This window comes from Cheilinus undulatus, linkage group 22 (genome assembly GCF_018320785.1).
Source record: "Cheilinus undulatus linkage group 22, ASM1832078v1, whole genome shotgun sequence".
Taxonomy (NCBI): Eukaryota; Metazoa; Chordata; class Actinopteri; order Labriformes; family Labridae; genus Cheilinus; species Cheilinus undulatus.
The window spans coordinates 3621807-3636584 of record NC_054886.1 but is presented as its reverse complement, the minus strand read 5'-3'; the positions used below and the strand labels follow the sequence as shown (position 1 = coordinate 3636584).

The 14778-nt window shown below is 38.8% G+C and overlaps 1 protein-coding gene across 1 annotated transcript; it reads right to left on the bottom strand.

Moving 5' to 3' along the window:
- Window positions 1-6431: 6431 nt before the first annotated feature.
- LOC121504951 lies at window positions 6432-13293 on the bottom strand. Its single transcript, XM_041780070.1, has 8 exons — window positions 13239-13293; window positions 12439-13131; window positions 12206-12331; window positions 12105-12127; window positions 11860-11971; window positions 7039-7239; window positions 6675-6931; window positions 6432-6566 (listed from the first exon to the last, which is right to left on the bottom strand). Exons 1-8 carry the CDS (start codon window positions 13291-13293, stop codon window positions 6447-6449), a joined length of 1587 nt encoding a protein of 528 aa, XP_041636004.1. The 3' UTR covers window positions 6432-6446.
- Window positions 13294-14778: the final 1485 nt, after the last annotated feature.

Below are 14778 nucleotides of genomic sequence, written 5' to 3'. Positions count from 1 at the left end.
TTGAAATGCTTGAGTGAACCTCTGTGGTGTTGCTCTGTGTTGACTTCACTATAAATATCTCATGTGTGCAGTCGTTGCTACTGCAGTGGTCTGCTGAAACAGTTTTGATTGCTAAAAATATACAGTCAGAAAAATATGCTGATTATGTTTGTAAATATGAAGAAGTGGCACTTGTGCTACAGCTACTGTAGGTGAACTATTGCCCCCTACAGACCAGGACCTGAACTGCATGTAACAAAGAACAGAGGTCAGTTTGAAGGGTCAGTTTAAAAAACAAATACATGAAAAAATAATTAATAGCTGTAAAGTTTAATATTGACTGATTTCCCAAGTCTGAAATAATTTCTAAAGATGTCATTAGAGTTGCATTATGGGTAATGTAGGAATCACTGGTGCTTCCCCAAAGAACAGAATAAAAATCTCCATACTTTAGCTGCTGTTTAAAGTTTGAGTGTCATAGCTTTGTGGCTCACAAACACTTGGTACCTTCCACCCAGCAACACCCCTATGTAAGCCAGAAGTAGTGTCTTCTCTGTTTGGCTGATCCTGGTGGTTAAATAGGAGTTTAAGGTGGCTCCTACTGTGTGTAGCGTGCTGTGTGTCTGGTGCTCTCTATGGTGCTGTGTGTCTGGTGCTCTCCATGGTGCTGTGTGTCTGGTATTTCTATGGTGCTGTGTGTCTGGTGCTCTCCATGGTGCTGTGTGTCTGGTGCTCTCCATGGTGCTGTGTGTCTGGTATTTCTATGGTGCTGTGTGTCTGGTGCTCTCCATGGTGCTGTGTGTCTGGTATTTCTATGGTGCTGTGTGTCTGGTGCTCTCTATGGTGCTGTGTGTCAGGTGCTCTCATGGTGCTGTGTGTCAGGTGCTCTCTATGGTGCTGTGTGTCAGGTGCTCTCATGGTGCTGTGTGTCTGGTGCTCTCCATGGTGCTGTGTGTCTGGTGCTCTCTATGGTGCTGTGTGTCTGGTGCTCTCTATGGTGCTGTGTGTCTGGTGCTCTCCATGGTGCTGTGTGTCTGGTACTCTCCATGGTGCTGTGTGTCTGGTGCTCTCTATGGTGCTGTGTGTCTGGTGCTCTCTATGGTGCTGTGTGTCTGGTGCTCTCTATGGTGCTGTGTGTCTGGTGCTCTCCATGGTGCTGTGTGTCTGGTGCTCTCCATGGTGCTGTGTGTCTGGTGCTCTCTATGGTGCTGTGTGTCTGGTGCTCTCCATGGTGCTGTGTGTCTGGTATTTCTATGGTGCTGTGTGTCTGGTGCTCTCCATGGTGCTGTGTGTCTGGTATTTCTATGGTGCTGTGTGTCTGGTATTTCTATGGTGCTGTGTGTCTGGTGCTCTCCATGGTGCTGTGTGTCTGGTATTTCTATGGTGCTGTGTGTCTGGTATTTCTATGGTGCTGTGTGTCTGGTGCTCTCTATGGTGCTGTGTGTCTGGTATTTCTATGGTGCTGTGTGTCTGGTGCTCTCCATGGTGCTGTGTGTCTGGTGCTCTCCATGGTGCTGTGTGTCTGGTATTTCTATGGTGCTGTGTGTCTGGTATTTCTATGGTGCTGTGTGTCTGGTATTTCTATGGTGCTGTGTGTCTGGTGCTCTCTATGGTGCTGTGTGTCTGGTGCTCTCCATGGTGCTGTGTGTCTGGTGCTCTCCACAGTGCTGTGTGTCAGGTGCTCTCCATGGTGCTGTGTGTCTGGCATTTCTATGGTGCTGTGTGTCTGGTGCTCTCCATGGTGCTGTGTGTCTGGTGCTCTCCATGGTGCTGTGTGTCTGGTGCTCTCTATGGTGCTGTGTGTCTGGTGCTCTCTATGGTGCTGTGTGTCTGGTGCTCTATATGGGGTGCGTCTCACTTCTCTTATTATAAGGCTTGAGTCTTTTCCTTGAGTCTTAGTTCCGCCCACCAAAGACTCATGGAGAGACCAAGGAATTGACATGGAAGACTGAAGCCATAAGACTGATGATTAAAATGATTAAATTATTCTGTCCACCTGATTTTAGCCCAATAATAGTCGTTAAAGTACAACCATACAGAAATGTCTTTACAACAACATGAAAATTACATCTTTTCACCTTTCACTTTTCTATTAAATCTGGACATTGTTTAGACAGAGTGGAGACGTTTTAATTTTCATTGCAACTATTTTTTGATATCAAAAAACATTCGGGCTCTTTCTACCTGCAAATGCTATATTACCAAATTATTAATTATCATAATTATTCAGTGTGAAGGCTAATGATCAAACCTGACGCTATCAGACTGATAGAAACTTTATTAATACCACTGTGATTTAAACGTGTTTCTTCTTAAAATCAGACAGACTGCTGCTGTCTGATTTTAATTCTCTTCATAATCTAATAAACAGAAATTTATAAATAGACTATAACACTTAGAAAAAAATATTGGTAAAGATGTTTAAAAAAACGTCTAGATTTAATAGAAAAGTAAACGGTGAAATGCTGTAAATTTCAGGTTGTTGAAAAGATGTCTCTATACAGACCTCTCGATAAAGACGTGGCTGTAATATTGTCATTTTTTAACGACTATTATTGGGCTAAATTTGGACTAAATTAGACAGACAAAACATGGCTCACTTTCCTATGACTATCTTTTGTCTGAATTAAGGCTATGATGGACTGAATGTAGAAAAAAATCATATAAATGTTGTCGGAAGATTTAAATCTGAATCTTTAGCTTTTATGAGCTTTTAACATGTTTTATGTTTGAAGGTGAATTGGAAAACTAATCAAATATTAAACTACACTGATTTAGTCTTTCTTATTGGTTTTATTTATTCTCAATATTTCACTGTAAATGCTTATTTCAAACACTTATTTTAAATTCCAGTCCATCAGTTATTGAGCCTTTTAAACTTCTGATGTTTATATTCTGCTTAGAGTCCGTTGAGTCCGTTTATCGTCTGTATCGTCTATCGTCTATATCCAATAAGGGGGCGTGCCTCTGAGTAAAAAGAGTTCCGGGAAGCCTGCTCTCATGTGTCTTTGCTCATCGGTCTTCAAATCTTAGTCCTCGGTCTTATGGCTTGAGTCTTAAAACCCTGAAAGGGCTTTGGCTGTGCCAAAGCCCTTACAGACCCTAAACCTAACCAGTCGGATTTAAACGCCTAAACTGAACCAGTCGGGGTTTAATAGCATAGCATAGCATAGCATAGACCCATAGCATAGCATGGCATAGACCCATACGGGTCGGCGTCTGCACGGTCCAGCGTAGACCACTACGCTGGGGCCCAGCGTAGTGGTCAGGGTGTGTTGCTGCACGCCCAAATAAAGCCCCAGCGTACAGGGCTATGCTAATGCGTCATAAGCACAGTGTTGTAGTCATGCTAACAACAGCTAACACGCTGCACACCCAAGCGTAGGCTTGGGCAATGACGTCACGCCCCGGCAAAGAGGTTTCGCCCCAGCGTAGAGGTCTCCAACCGAACGCCCCAGCGTAGAGGTTTGCTCGAGGGCTGCAGCCAGACCCTCTTGGAAGTGTATGCACACATGAGTCTGACTGTTTGGTTTGTTTGTAGTTTTCACAGTGAAATGAAGAGACAGTCAACAATAGAGAGAAAGAGAGATCTACAAGTGGTAGTTTATACATGCCTACTGAAACTAAAAACTATTTTGTGTCTTTTAAAGGAACAAGAACTTTGAGAGACTGCTCATATGTATAAAACTTCTTTAAGGGAGTCTGCTATAAATAACTATTTTACCTGTTAAGATTGTGCAAGGCAAATACAACAGAAAGGTGACATTCCATTTCAATTTTTTAATTTTTTTTTTTCTGTGAAGAATGTCTTTGTGTCTCAGTCAGAGTCTTTCTCCACCACAGCAGAGGTGAATCCAAATATCTCACTTTTAATGACTATATTTCCAAATGTTTGCTGCATATTTAATGCTAACTTGAACATGTCTTACCTTTGCATGGTTAAAATAAATATGTGTATAATATACAGTGCTTTACAAATTTATTAGACCACCCTAACCAAAGTAGGGTTATGCCACAGCTGCCCTAAACTAACAGCATTGGTAATTACCAAAATCATTTTTTATGTTTCTGCAATGGTTAATACACCAATATGTAGAAGCTCTTTAACCCAAATGATATTTTAATGCTAAAATATAATTATTATTGTTTTCAACGGATTTTTCAAATTTACCAATTTACAAAAAAAAAAAAGGAAAAAATAGTAAAACACATTATTATTTCTTGATTAATATGTTAAATTATAGTTATTTACTTGCATTCCTGAAGAGAAAAAAATGAGTTTTATTGGTTGAATGTTATGCTTGATTAATTTCTGACTTCTCAGAGAAGCCCAGTGAGCCGGCTCAAATTTGGGTGAATTCAGTTTGAAATTCCTCATTCCTGTTCAAAATGGTAAAATGTGGAGAGCTCACTGAAAATGAAAGAGTCCGCATTAAAGCACTTCATGATGCTGGATGGTCTCTGAGACAAATTTATTAGACCACCTGTCATATTTGTCTCAAAGACAGAGGATCTCCATGTGGTACTGATAAAAATTAAGAAACAAACATTTTTAATAAAGACCAAAGTTATTATAGTTAACTAAAACTACCTAAATAACTAAAGATAACATTTAAAAAACATTTTAGTTATCTGAAACTAAATTAAAACTAATCTTTACCAAAAAAAGAAAACTAACTAAAACTACATAGTGCGCTTACAAAATTAACTAAAATAAAATTAAAACAGAAACAAACAAACAAACAAACAAACAAAAAAATTAAACTGACAAACCAGCAGTAAAAACTCATTAAAACCAGGTGAAATTGAACACAGGAATTGAAAACAAAATAAAAACAAAAACAGTGAAAAATCCAAAACTATTCTAACCTTGATGAAAAACATTTATTCTTTTCTAATGTTCATGTGGTGTTTATTTAAAAAATTGCTTTATTTTGAGTCACTTCCGGTTTCCAGCTTCCGCTGGTCACTTGTGTTTGCTGTCAACTTACCCTGTCTTCTTTTGAGGTTGCACCCTCCCCCATGGCACTGTGGAGAGCAGTCACACCTGCAGCGCGTTACCTGATTAAGAAGGTCCTTCATATGGCTGCGGCTGTCTCTTCACAGTGTCAGAGTTTTGCAGACTACTCACCTGTGGTGACTGCTGCACTCCACCTCTTGACTCACTCGCAACATTTTGTATATTTCCAGTGCCTCCTGTGAACCTTTTGTAACTCTTGTGTCTTTTTGCCTTCCAGTGCCTCCCTCACTCTCACCTGCCGCCTGTCTAGCACTCTCGATCCCATGAAGACTCTCCCTCCCTGGACCCTGGAGTTTCCCCTTCCCCCCACTTTATCTTCATTAAACTGTTTAAAACTCGTCATCTGCCTCTGCATCCCTGGGTTCAATTACACTACACATCACAGTTCAGTCAAAAACATGTAAATTCATCTACAGCAGAACTGCTATTATAATATAGAGATGACATTTTAACAGAAATAGTAGTCTCACTGTTTTTTCTACACCCTTAAAAGGCAAAAACAAAAGTATAATTATTAATTATTACTGTAAGTTTACAATTAAAAAGCTATAGTTTTATTTGTTTTAATCAATAACATGAGCACAAGCGCTGGTCTAGGACTGCTGGGTATTCTTGGGTGTTGTCCTTGAAGCGGGTGGCCCCTGTTAGAGACCGTCTATAGAGATAAATGTAGGAGAAAATAAAATCAAACTTGGAAAAAGTTGAGAACGTGATGAAAGAATATCAGTGGTACGACTACCAACTGTCCTCTTCTATCAAATAAAGGCACAAAAACACCCAAAAATAAATCTTAGAAAAAAAAAAAAGGAAAGAATCTGACCTCCAGGTTTCTTGTGGAGGGAGCTGAGAAACAGACCATTTATTTTCTTAATTTTAATGTTTAAACACGTACAATTCATCGTAGCATTGCCATTACAATATATCATATTTTAAACGTTTTGATTCACAAAACTCTTAGAAGTCATTGAAAATACAATCAAACATCCAGTCAGACTGCAGTAAGAGATGAAATTATACAGAGGAATATTGATCATGTTGTTTTGTCTAAATGCTGAAAAAGAAAAAAAAATTATAAACAAAATCAATTACTGTAATTTTTTAACTAAAAAAAGCTTTTATTTAATTTGTATTAATCAATAACACAAGAAGAAAAGCTGGTAAAGGACTGCTGGTTATTCTTGGGTGTAGTCCGCAAAGGACGTGACCTTAGTTTGAAACTGTCTATGAAAAGGCAATAAAATACAGAAAAAAACACTGAATACATAAAAAAAAAACTTAGAAAAAGAGAGAGCTTTGATTTTTGTTCACTCTAAAATCATGCAAATGTTTTCATTAAAGCAGAACGTACTCAAGAACGTATCTGATTCAGAAAAGTCACATTGCTGAAAATGTTATCAGTCCAACATCAGTTTAAAGTGACGTAGTAAAAGATGAACCATGGTGACTTCTACTGCCTCACACTGGAATACACACATTCATCTCTGGCTGTGTTTCTCTGTCTTCTTGATGTGTTGGGCATGTTAACGTTCAGAGCAGCATAAGAGACGTCGTCTGCTCCTCTGTTACCCTAGAAAAATATATATGTTGGAGAAAATCAAAAAATGTCTCTTGGAAAAAGCTGAAAACGTGCAAAGAAACATGCTATGAATGGTTCGTTGGCAGCATTTAATTTTACCTCCATGTTTGTTGTGGAGGGAGCTGAAAATCTTGCTTGTGTCTCTGATGGTGAAACACAGAAATCACTCTTGAATTCAGAATGAAGACTTAGTGAAAACAGGAAGATACTAACAGTGTTAGTGATCATACCTGGAGATAAGAAGCAGATTCTTTTGTTCATCTTGTACAATAAGAAGGCCAGGACAACTATCAGGATAACTGCAGATATCAAAGCTCCACTCAGAGAATACACCAAGACACCAGAGCTCACCTCATCTGTGGGTACAGTCAGACAGAAGAAGCCGAGCTCAGAGCTTTATATCTGTGTTTAGTCTGATTAGAGAGTTCTCATGTGGGATCATGTTGACAATGAAGAAACTCACCTCCAAAGTCCAGCTTGGTCCCGTCTCCAAACAGTATGTGTTCACATGAGACCACAGTGCTGTAGTAGGTCCGACTGTGGACTGTACAGTTCAGAGTCACAGAGCCTCCTGGCTGGATGGTTTCTGACTTTGACTGATGGACCAGAGCTGGGACGCTCACACCTGAACCCTTCACACTGACTGTGATGGTGGCTAGAACGTCTATCATGTATTCATTTGAACATATGCAGTGATATGTAGCTGAGTCTGACATTTGCAAATCTGAGATTGTTATTTCATTTTTACCATTTTGAATTTTCATTGTGAAACGTGGATTGTTAAACTCACGAATGAAACCACTCAATTTTCCACTTTTGCCGAAATAAGAGATGGGCCTCAGTTTTTCTCCAAGAGTTTGCTTGAACCAAAAATATTTTTTCAAACTAATATTTTCTATGGCACATTGTAAAGTCAGATTCTCTCCAGTTTCTTTTCTCTCATGATGAACAGATGAAGCCAATTTCAGATCAACTGTCTGAGCTGAAATCAGAATAAAGACAAAGAATATTGTGTTAAAAACACAGGAACATATTGGATAAGAAGATAACAAATGTTGAATTAAAAACCAGAGCAATGAAAACCTAACTCACCAGTTTCTCCTACGATCAAACACGTCAGGATGAAGACAAATGTTGCAGATGTCATCGTGCTCAGATCTTCCTGCTGAATGAAAGAAAACTGACAGTTTCTCACCTCTTCACAGACCACGCTGCGTTTGATTGGCTAACAAGAAATGAGACAGATATAGGAAGTATTCTGACATGCTCACTGTGTTTGCTGTGTTTGTTGTGGTGGAGTGTTTCTCTCTCTCTCTCTCTCTGTTAACCTGTTCTTCTATTGATTTTATAAGTTTGCACTTGTTAAAAATCAACATTTCACCAGTAGTCCTTGTGGCACATATTGACCAGTGAGCAGTTTTACTGTAGTCTTACGGTTGAGTCGCCATCTAGTGTGTTAAAATGTCTACTAGTGAGGGAATAAGCCCTACATGAACAGCAACTGTCTGATAGTAGTCTGTAATTGTGTTCTAGCCTGCAGCAAGGCTCTACTAGTTAAAGTCTCTACATGTAAGAAAACCTGCTCAGTCAGAGATGTTCAATAATAAGACAACATTTCTATCCACTAGTAATACTAGTAACATCATAAACACCCTTCTAGTAACACTAGGGACTAATCAAATCAACACAGATCTAAAGTCAAATGTCACATGTGCACTTTTATTAACAGCCAGCTGATCAGAGTCAACATGGAAAATGACCTCAGAATAAACTACATGTTTGTGAGGAACAGAAAAATAAATATTAGATTAAAACTCTTTAGTTTTCCCCTTTAGAGTCAGCATGTGAAATATACTTTATATTGGTCAATAAGCATAAACTCTGTGTTCTAAACTATTATGCATGTACTGTTTTTGTTCATTTTCCCTAAATAGTCAATAATTAGCTCCATAGGATTTTTCATTCCTCAACATTTATAATGTAATAGTGATTTTATTTGACAAAATTGGATGGATTTTCTTGAAAAATAATCTTAAATGCAGTGGTCCAAATAATTAAACACTCAATAGTTTCTAAAGGACAGAAAACAGAAATTTGCATTTAGAGTTATTTTTCCTCAAACATCTTGACAGATCCAGTTCCATATTAACATGGATTTATTCTTTGATCTTCTAAGTCCATGTACAGTTTCTACCTGTATTTTCTTTGAGAATGCCAGAATTTCCTCCCAGAGCTGCTGTTTTGGTCGGTAAACTGCTGTCCACCCTCACAGAGCTCCACAGTTTCTCAATAGAGTAGATTTTTTTCTCCCTTTATGCCAACAGCAGCCAAGGCCTCTGTGGTGTTTTTTACAGCATGGGATGGTGCGTTGTCATGCATGAAAATGATTTTACTCCAGAAGGCACGGTTCTTCTTTTTGTACCATGGCAGGAAATGGGCAGTTCAGACCTCCACATATTTTGCTGAGGCCATTTTTACACCTTCAGGCACCTTAAAGGGGACTACCAACTCACTTGATTCCTGCACAGTCACAATGATTCCTGCCCTAAATGTCATAAACAGTGCAAAAAACTCAAAAGGAGGACCCAACTGCTGATTCAAAAAGGATTTAATAAAATAAAATAAAGTCCAAGGAAAAAGCAACTGAGGATCCACGAGGGGAAAAAGCCATAAAACTAAACTTACTTAAATCAAAGTCCATCAAAACATAAAATTTCACAGGAGCACGACTAAGAGCACAAGGAGTAACACAGAGAAGTAACACTGGGGATGACACTGACAAACTGACAAAGGACAGGGAGAAACACAGAACTTAAAAACACAGAGAGTGATTGCACAAGGAGAGACAGGTGTGGATAACGAGACACAGGTGAAACTAGTGAGGGTAATCACAAAGGAGGGAAACTGAAGCAGGAAGAAAAGCCAGAATCACACACAAGGGAAGGCAACTACAAAATAAAACAGGAAACATGGAACAGTACACAAGAAGCACACAAAGACTCAAAACTGGACACTAGAAGCTAAAAAAACACTGAAAACACAGGAGGATACAAGGAAACAAACACAAGGAGGGAAACTAAAGCACAGGGAATCAACTAAACATGAAACACAAGGAGTAAAACTAAACATGAAACACAAGGAGTAAAACTAAACATGAAACACAAGGAGTAAAACTAAACATGAAACACAAGGAGTAAAACTAAACATGAAACACAAGGAGTAAAACTAAACATGAAAGAGAGAACTCACAGAGAAAACACAAACCATAGAAACACGAGAGGTTATAGCTAAACACTAGAAACATGAAATAACAGAGCACAAAATACACAGAATAAACACAGGAAAACACGAGGGAACTCAAGAACATAATAAATCAAAACCTGGACCATGACACTAAACATCACTGCATCACCTCCTTGCTGAGGTTTTAGCCTCGTTAGGACATGGTGGCCATTAGTGGCGTGCATCAGTGACTTTTTCAAGGGTAGGGGGTGAAAAGAAAAAAAGGGCACATACAGCACGTTCTCAGCACTGAAGAGGGAACTAAGCATGATATGTTTTGAGGTCACTTTAGACATGTTTATATGTTATATAAAAAGCCCATTATGTAGCCTTAAAACAGACCAACTAGACAGACTACTCAAGTTAGTTTGTTGTTAGGATCAGCATCCACAAGAACTGTGTAGATTCAACCTTGGACTGTGAAGAACACAGAAATAAATAAATCCCTAGGGGGTCTGGGGGTCTTCCCCCAGAACATTTTCAGTTAAGTAGATGCCATTTCCTGTATTCTCGTGCATTTTAACACCATATTAGCACCAGATAATCCAAACTGGTTCTGTGAGATACAGTTCTGGCTCAATATAGTTCAAAAAGGGCCCAACATAAAAGTCATGGCAACAGTAGTGTTTTGCCAACCAGGAGACACTTAAGCACCATTTTTATCACCCAAGAGGGCAGTTTATCATGTTTTAACCAACCAAGAGGGCGGTTTATCATGTTTTAACCAGCCAAGAGGGCAATTAAGTGTTTTTTTTTGCATGAGGAGGGTACTTAAACATGCCTTCTTGCCACCCAAGTGGGCAGTTTGTCATGTTTTAACCAGCCAAGGGGGCAGTGTAGTGTGTTTTGCCAACCATGAGGGCACTTTAACATGCATTTTTCAACAATTGGGCCATGAGGGGGGGGCAACCGCCCTCATGCATCCTGCATCTTGACTGGTTGTAATTCTTACTGAGGGGCTTACAGGAAAACTCACATCTGCCCCGCCTCCTCATCAGCAATGAGTGCAACCAGTAGTACCAGAGCATGTCTGACTCTTAATGGTGGTACTGGTTAGCATTTTAAGCTGCACCAGTACTACCAGTGATGTGAAACAGCCTCGTAGTGGTACTAGTGGACATTTTGACTCTTACTAGTAGTACTAGTCTGTATTCTAGACCTTACAAATACTACCAACACATTTAACTGTAAACAGATGAAAATAAACTGATTTAGATAGTAATCAGAAAAATGATGTATGTAGGGTCAGCAACAACACAGCACAAAGACACATCCACTTTATTTTCAGCTTCACAGGGATCTGATTTTGATGTTTTATTGATTTTTTACAGCAAAAACATGAAAACATAAATGTTACACTTACAATATAAAGACTATAACTGAATGAAAGAGTATCAATGCTCTGTAAAGCTCCTACAGCATCAATTATTAGAAACATCTGAATATTGTGGTTCATTATATGCAACAATTGATTCTTTATTTACAATAAATTCACATGTAAAAGTAAAAAGACAACCTTTAGATGATGTTTTACCCAGTTAACTCATGACTGAGTATACTTAATTGATTTAGTTTACAAGAAATAGTTCCTCAGATGTTTTTTTTCTAATGTAACAGCTCAAAGTTTACTGTGAAAACTGAAAATGCCAAGTCTACACATTTTTATTTCAACCATTTACCATGAAGCGATATTTGACTGACTAAAACAACAACTAAAATAACAGTAATTATAAATAACCAGTATGATCCTTTGATTGGTGGAAGGCCAAAATCATCATCCTGATTAAAATGAATTAAACTGTGAATGTCTAGTTGGTTCTATAAGCAACATGAAGAAACCAGAAAATTACACAGCAGACATTAATGGGTTAAATTCAAAGACAGACTCCAAGTTTTACATTTACTGTAAAACAAAGATCTACATTTACTTTAAAGAGTGAAAGAGTGACGTAGAAAATCTGCTTCCTTTAGAACAAAGCTCAGATGTAACATGTCAGGTTTTACTTCCTTAAGGTGTGGTACACACATTCACTCCAGGTCAGATCTCTCTGTCTTCTTGATCTCTTGGTCACGTTGACTGCAGCAGGATAGAGCTGCTGGAGGTTTTGGTCATCCTGATTTAAAAATAAATAAATATTACATATTTTTAGTTCTTATTATATTAATATAAAATATTCAAGTATACAGTTTGCAAAAACTACTTAGTAATAATGCTTTAATCATTAAATGTGAGATATTCAGATTTACCTCTGCTGTAGAGGAGGAAGACTCTGATTGAGACACAAAGAAAAATGTTTTTAATAAAAGTCATTAAAGTCAAACAAGCTTTAGAGAATAAATAATACTACCATCAGATTTGCTGCTGTTTCTGTTGTTCATCTTGTACAATAAGAAGGCCAGGACAACTATCAGGATAACTGCAGATATCAAAGCTCCACTCAGAGAATACACCAAGACACCAGAGCTCACCTCATCTGTGGGTACAGTCAGACAGAAGAAGCCGAGCTCAGAGCTTTATATCTGTGTTTAGTCTGATTAGAGAGTTCTCATGTGGGATCATGTTGACAATGAAGAAACTCACCTCCAAAGTCCAGCTTGGTCCCGTCTCCAAACAGTATGTGTCCACATGAGACCACAGCGCAGTAGTAGGTCCCAGCATGAGAAAGATTCAGGCTCCTCATGGCCAAGTTGTAGACACAAGTGTGAGTGTGTGAGTGAGGGTTCCTCTCACACTGATCATTCCTGCCTCCATGGGTGTAAATGAGTCCTGGATGAGCTTCCTCAGAGTTTCTGAACCAGTAAACACTGTGTTCTCCATCACAGGTCCCAGTGTGGACTGTACAGTTCAGAGTCACAGAGCCTCCTGGCTGGATGGTTTCAGACTCTGACTGATGGACCAGAGCTGGGACGCTCACACCTGAACCCTTCACACTGACTGTGATGGTTGCTAGAATTTCTATCATGTATTCATTTGAACATATGCAGTGATATGTAGCTGAGTCTGACATTTGCAAATCTGAGATTGTTATTTCGTTTTTACTGTTTTGACTTTTCAGTGTGAAACGTGGATTGTTAAACTCACCACTGAAGCCATGGAAATTTCCACTTTTGTTGAAATAAGAGATGGGCCTCAGTTTTTCTCCAAGAGTTTGCTTGAACCAATAAAGCCAAGTAAAACTAATATTTTCTATGGCACATTGTAAAGTCAGATTCTCTCCAGTTTCTCGTCTCTCATGATGAACAGATGAAGATGATTCCAGAGCAACTGTCTGAGCTGAAATCAGAATAAAGACAGAGAATTTTGTGTTTAAATTTCAGGAACATATTGGGTAAGAAGATAAACATTGATTTAAAAACCAGAGCAATGAAAACCTAACTCACCAGTTTCTCCTACGATCAAACATGTCAGGATGAAGACAGACGCTGCAGATGTCATCGTGCTCAGATCTTCCTGCTGAATAAAATAAAACTGACAGTTTCTCTCTCTTCACAGACCACGCTGCATCTGATTGGCAAACAAGAAATGAACCATAAATAGGAAGTACACTGACATGCTCACTATTTTGTGCTTGTCTTTGTTGTGGTGGTGTGTGTCTTGCGGCTCCTCCCTCAGCTTTGTCAGGTGATAGAGGTCACCTGAGGCTAATAGTCAAAAACAGACCAGACGACAGATGAAGCTACATTTCTAACATGTTTTATTGAGATCACTCAGAGGAGGAGCAGTGATCTATAAATGTGAGGGTTCTTAGAGAAGGAGATAATAAACACAGCAACAACCCCACCCAGAGAGAGGTCTGACTGCAGACTGCAGCTCTCAGACGCCCCCTATTCCAGACCACTACTGAGAGACATCACCTCTGTCAGGACAGAAGTGATGTCATTTACAATGGACTTCCTGTTTAAGATTTTTTTTTTTTTTAATTTCAACTTTACTCAAAAACAAAGTCTGGCAGTTCCGTTAATAAAACAACCACATTATGAAAACAGACTGAGCAACATTTCAAAAATGGTTTAATCTGGGATTAAATTATGTAACGACCCCTTTAAGAAGTACATATGTCAACATTTAGATTTGTTTGCTTTAGCTGAAGCTATGTGGGTACGCTAGCTACATAGTTTACATGACTACATAAGCCACTGACGCTACGTCAGCTTTAGCAATATGAGCTCAAGCAAACATAGCTAACTCTTACATAGCTACATTAGCTATGTCGTTAACATTGCTTAATCAGCTTTAGTAAACATAGCATAAGCTTCCTTTTGCTTCACTATCTACGTAGCTATTTAACGTAAATGAAATATAGTTTCATGAGATTTGTTAAACTGTAAAAGGTGCACAGACTTCAGCTTTGTTACCTGCTGCCCAGCCTAGCTCTGTTAGCTTTAGCCTTAGCTACATTAGCTTGTTTTTACACTGTGTCTTCCCTGTAATCAGACTGTTTACTGGGCTTTATTAATCATTTTGTAATCAGTTCTTTTAGTTTGGGTTGTTTAATCTAACTTTTGGTATTCTAACTGTTACCCTAACCTTTCCAGGAGTTTAATCCTATTTTATTTTGAAAGTTCTAACCTCTTTTTCTGACAGAGGCTGTGTCTCACAGCAGTGGTCTGCAGGGGCCAAACCCCAGTTCACTGTGAACGCTTGCAATTCAAAATAAAAGCCAATGAATTTGTGCTTTTCTCACAACAACAAAAAAATTACAAGTACTTAACAGGACCATACACTTTCCTGCATTAACCACACTACAGGGTCTATTTCACACATGCCCATGATTGAAATCTCTTCTAACCCTGGCCCTGCTTCCCACATCCTGTCTCAGCTCTCTTCTAACTTTTTGCTAGCGTTTTCTATCTTATGTTGTGTTCTCTTTGCTTCTTTCATGAGCAATAGCTGCAGGTAGGTTCATGATAACAGGAGATA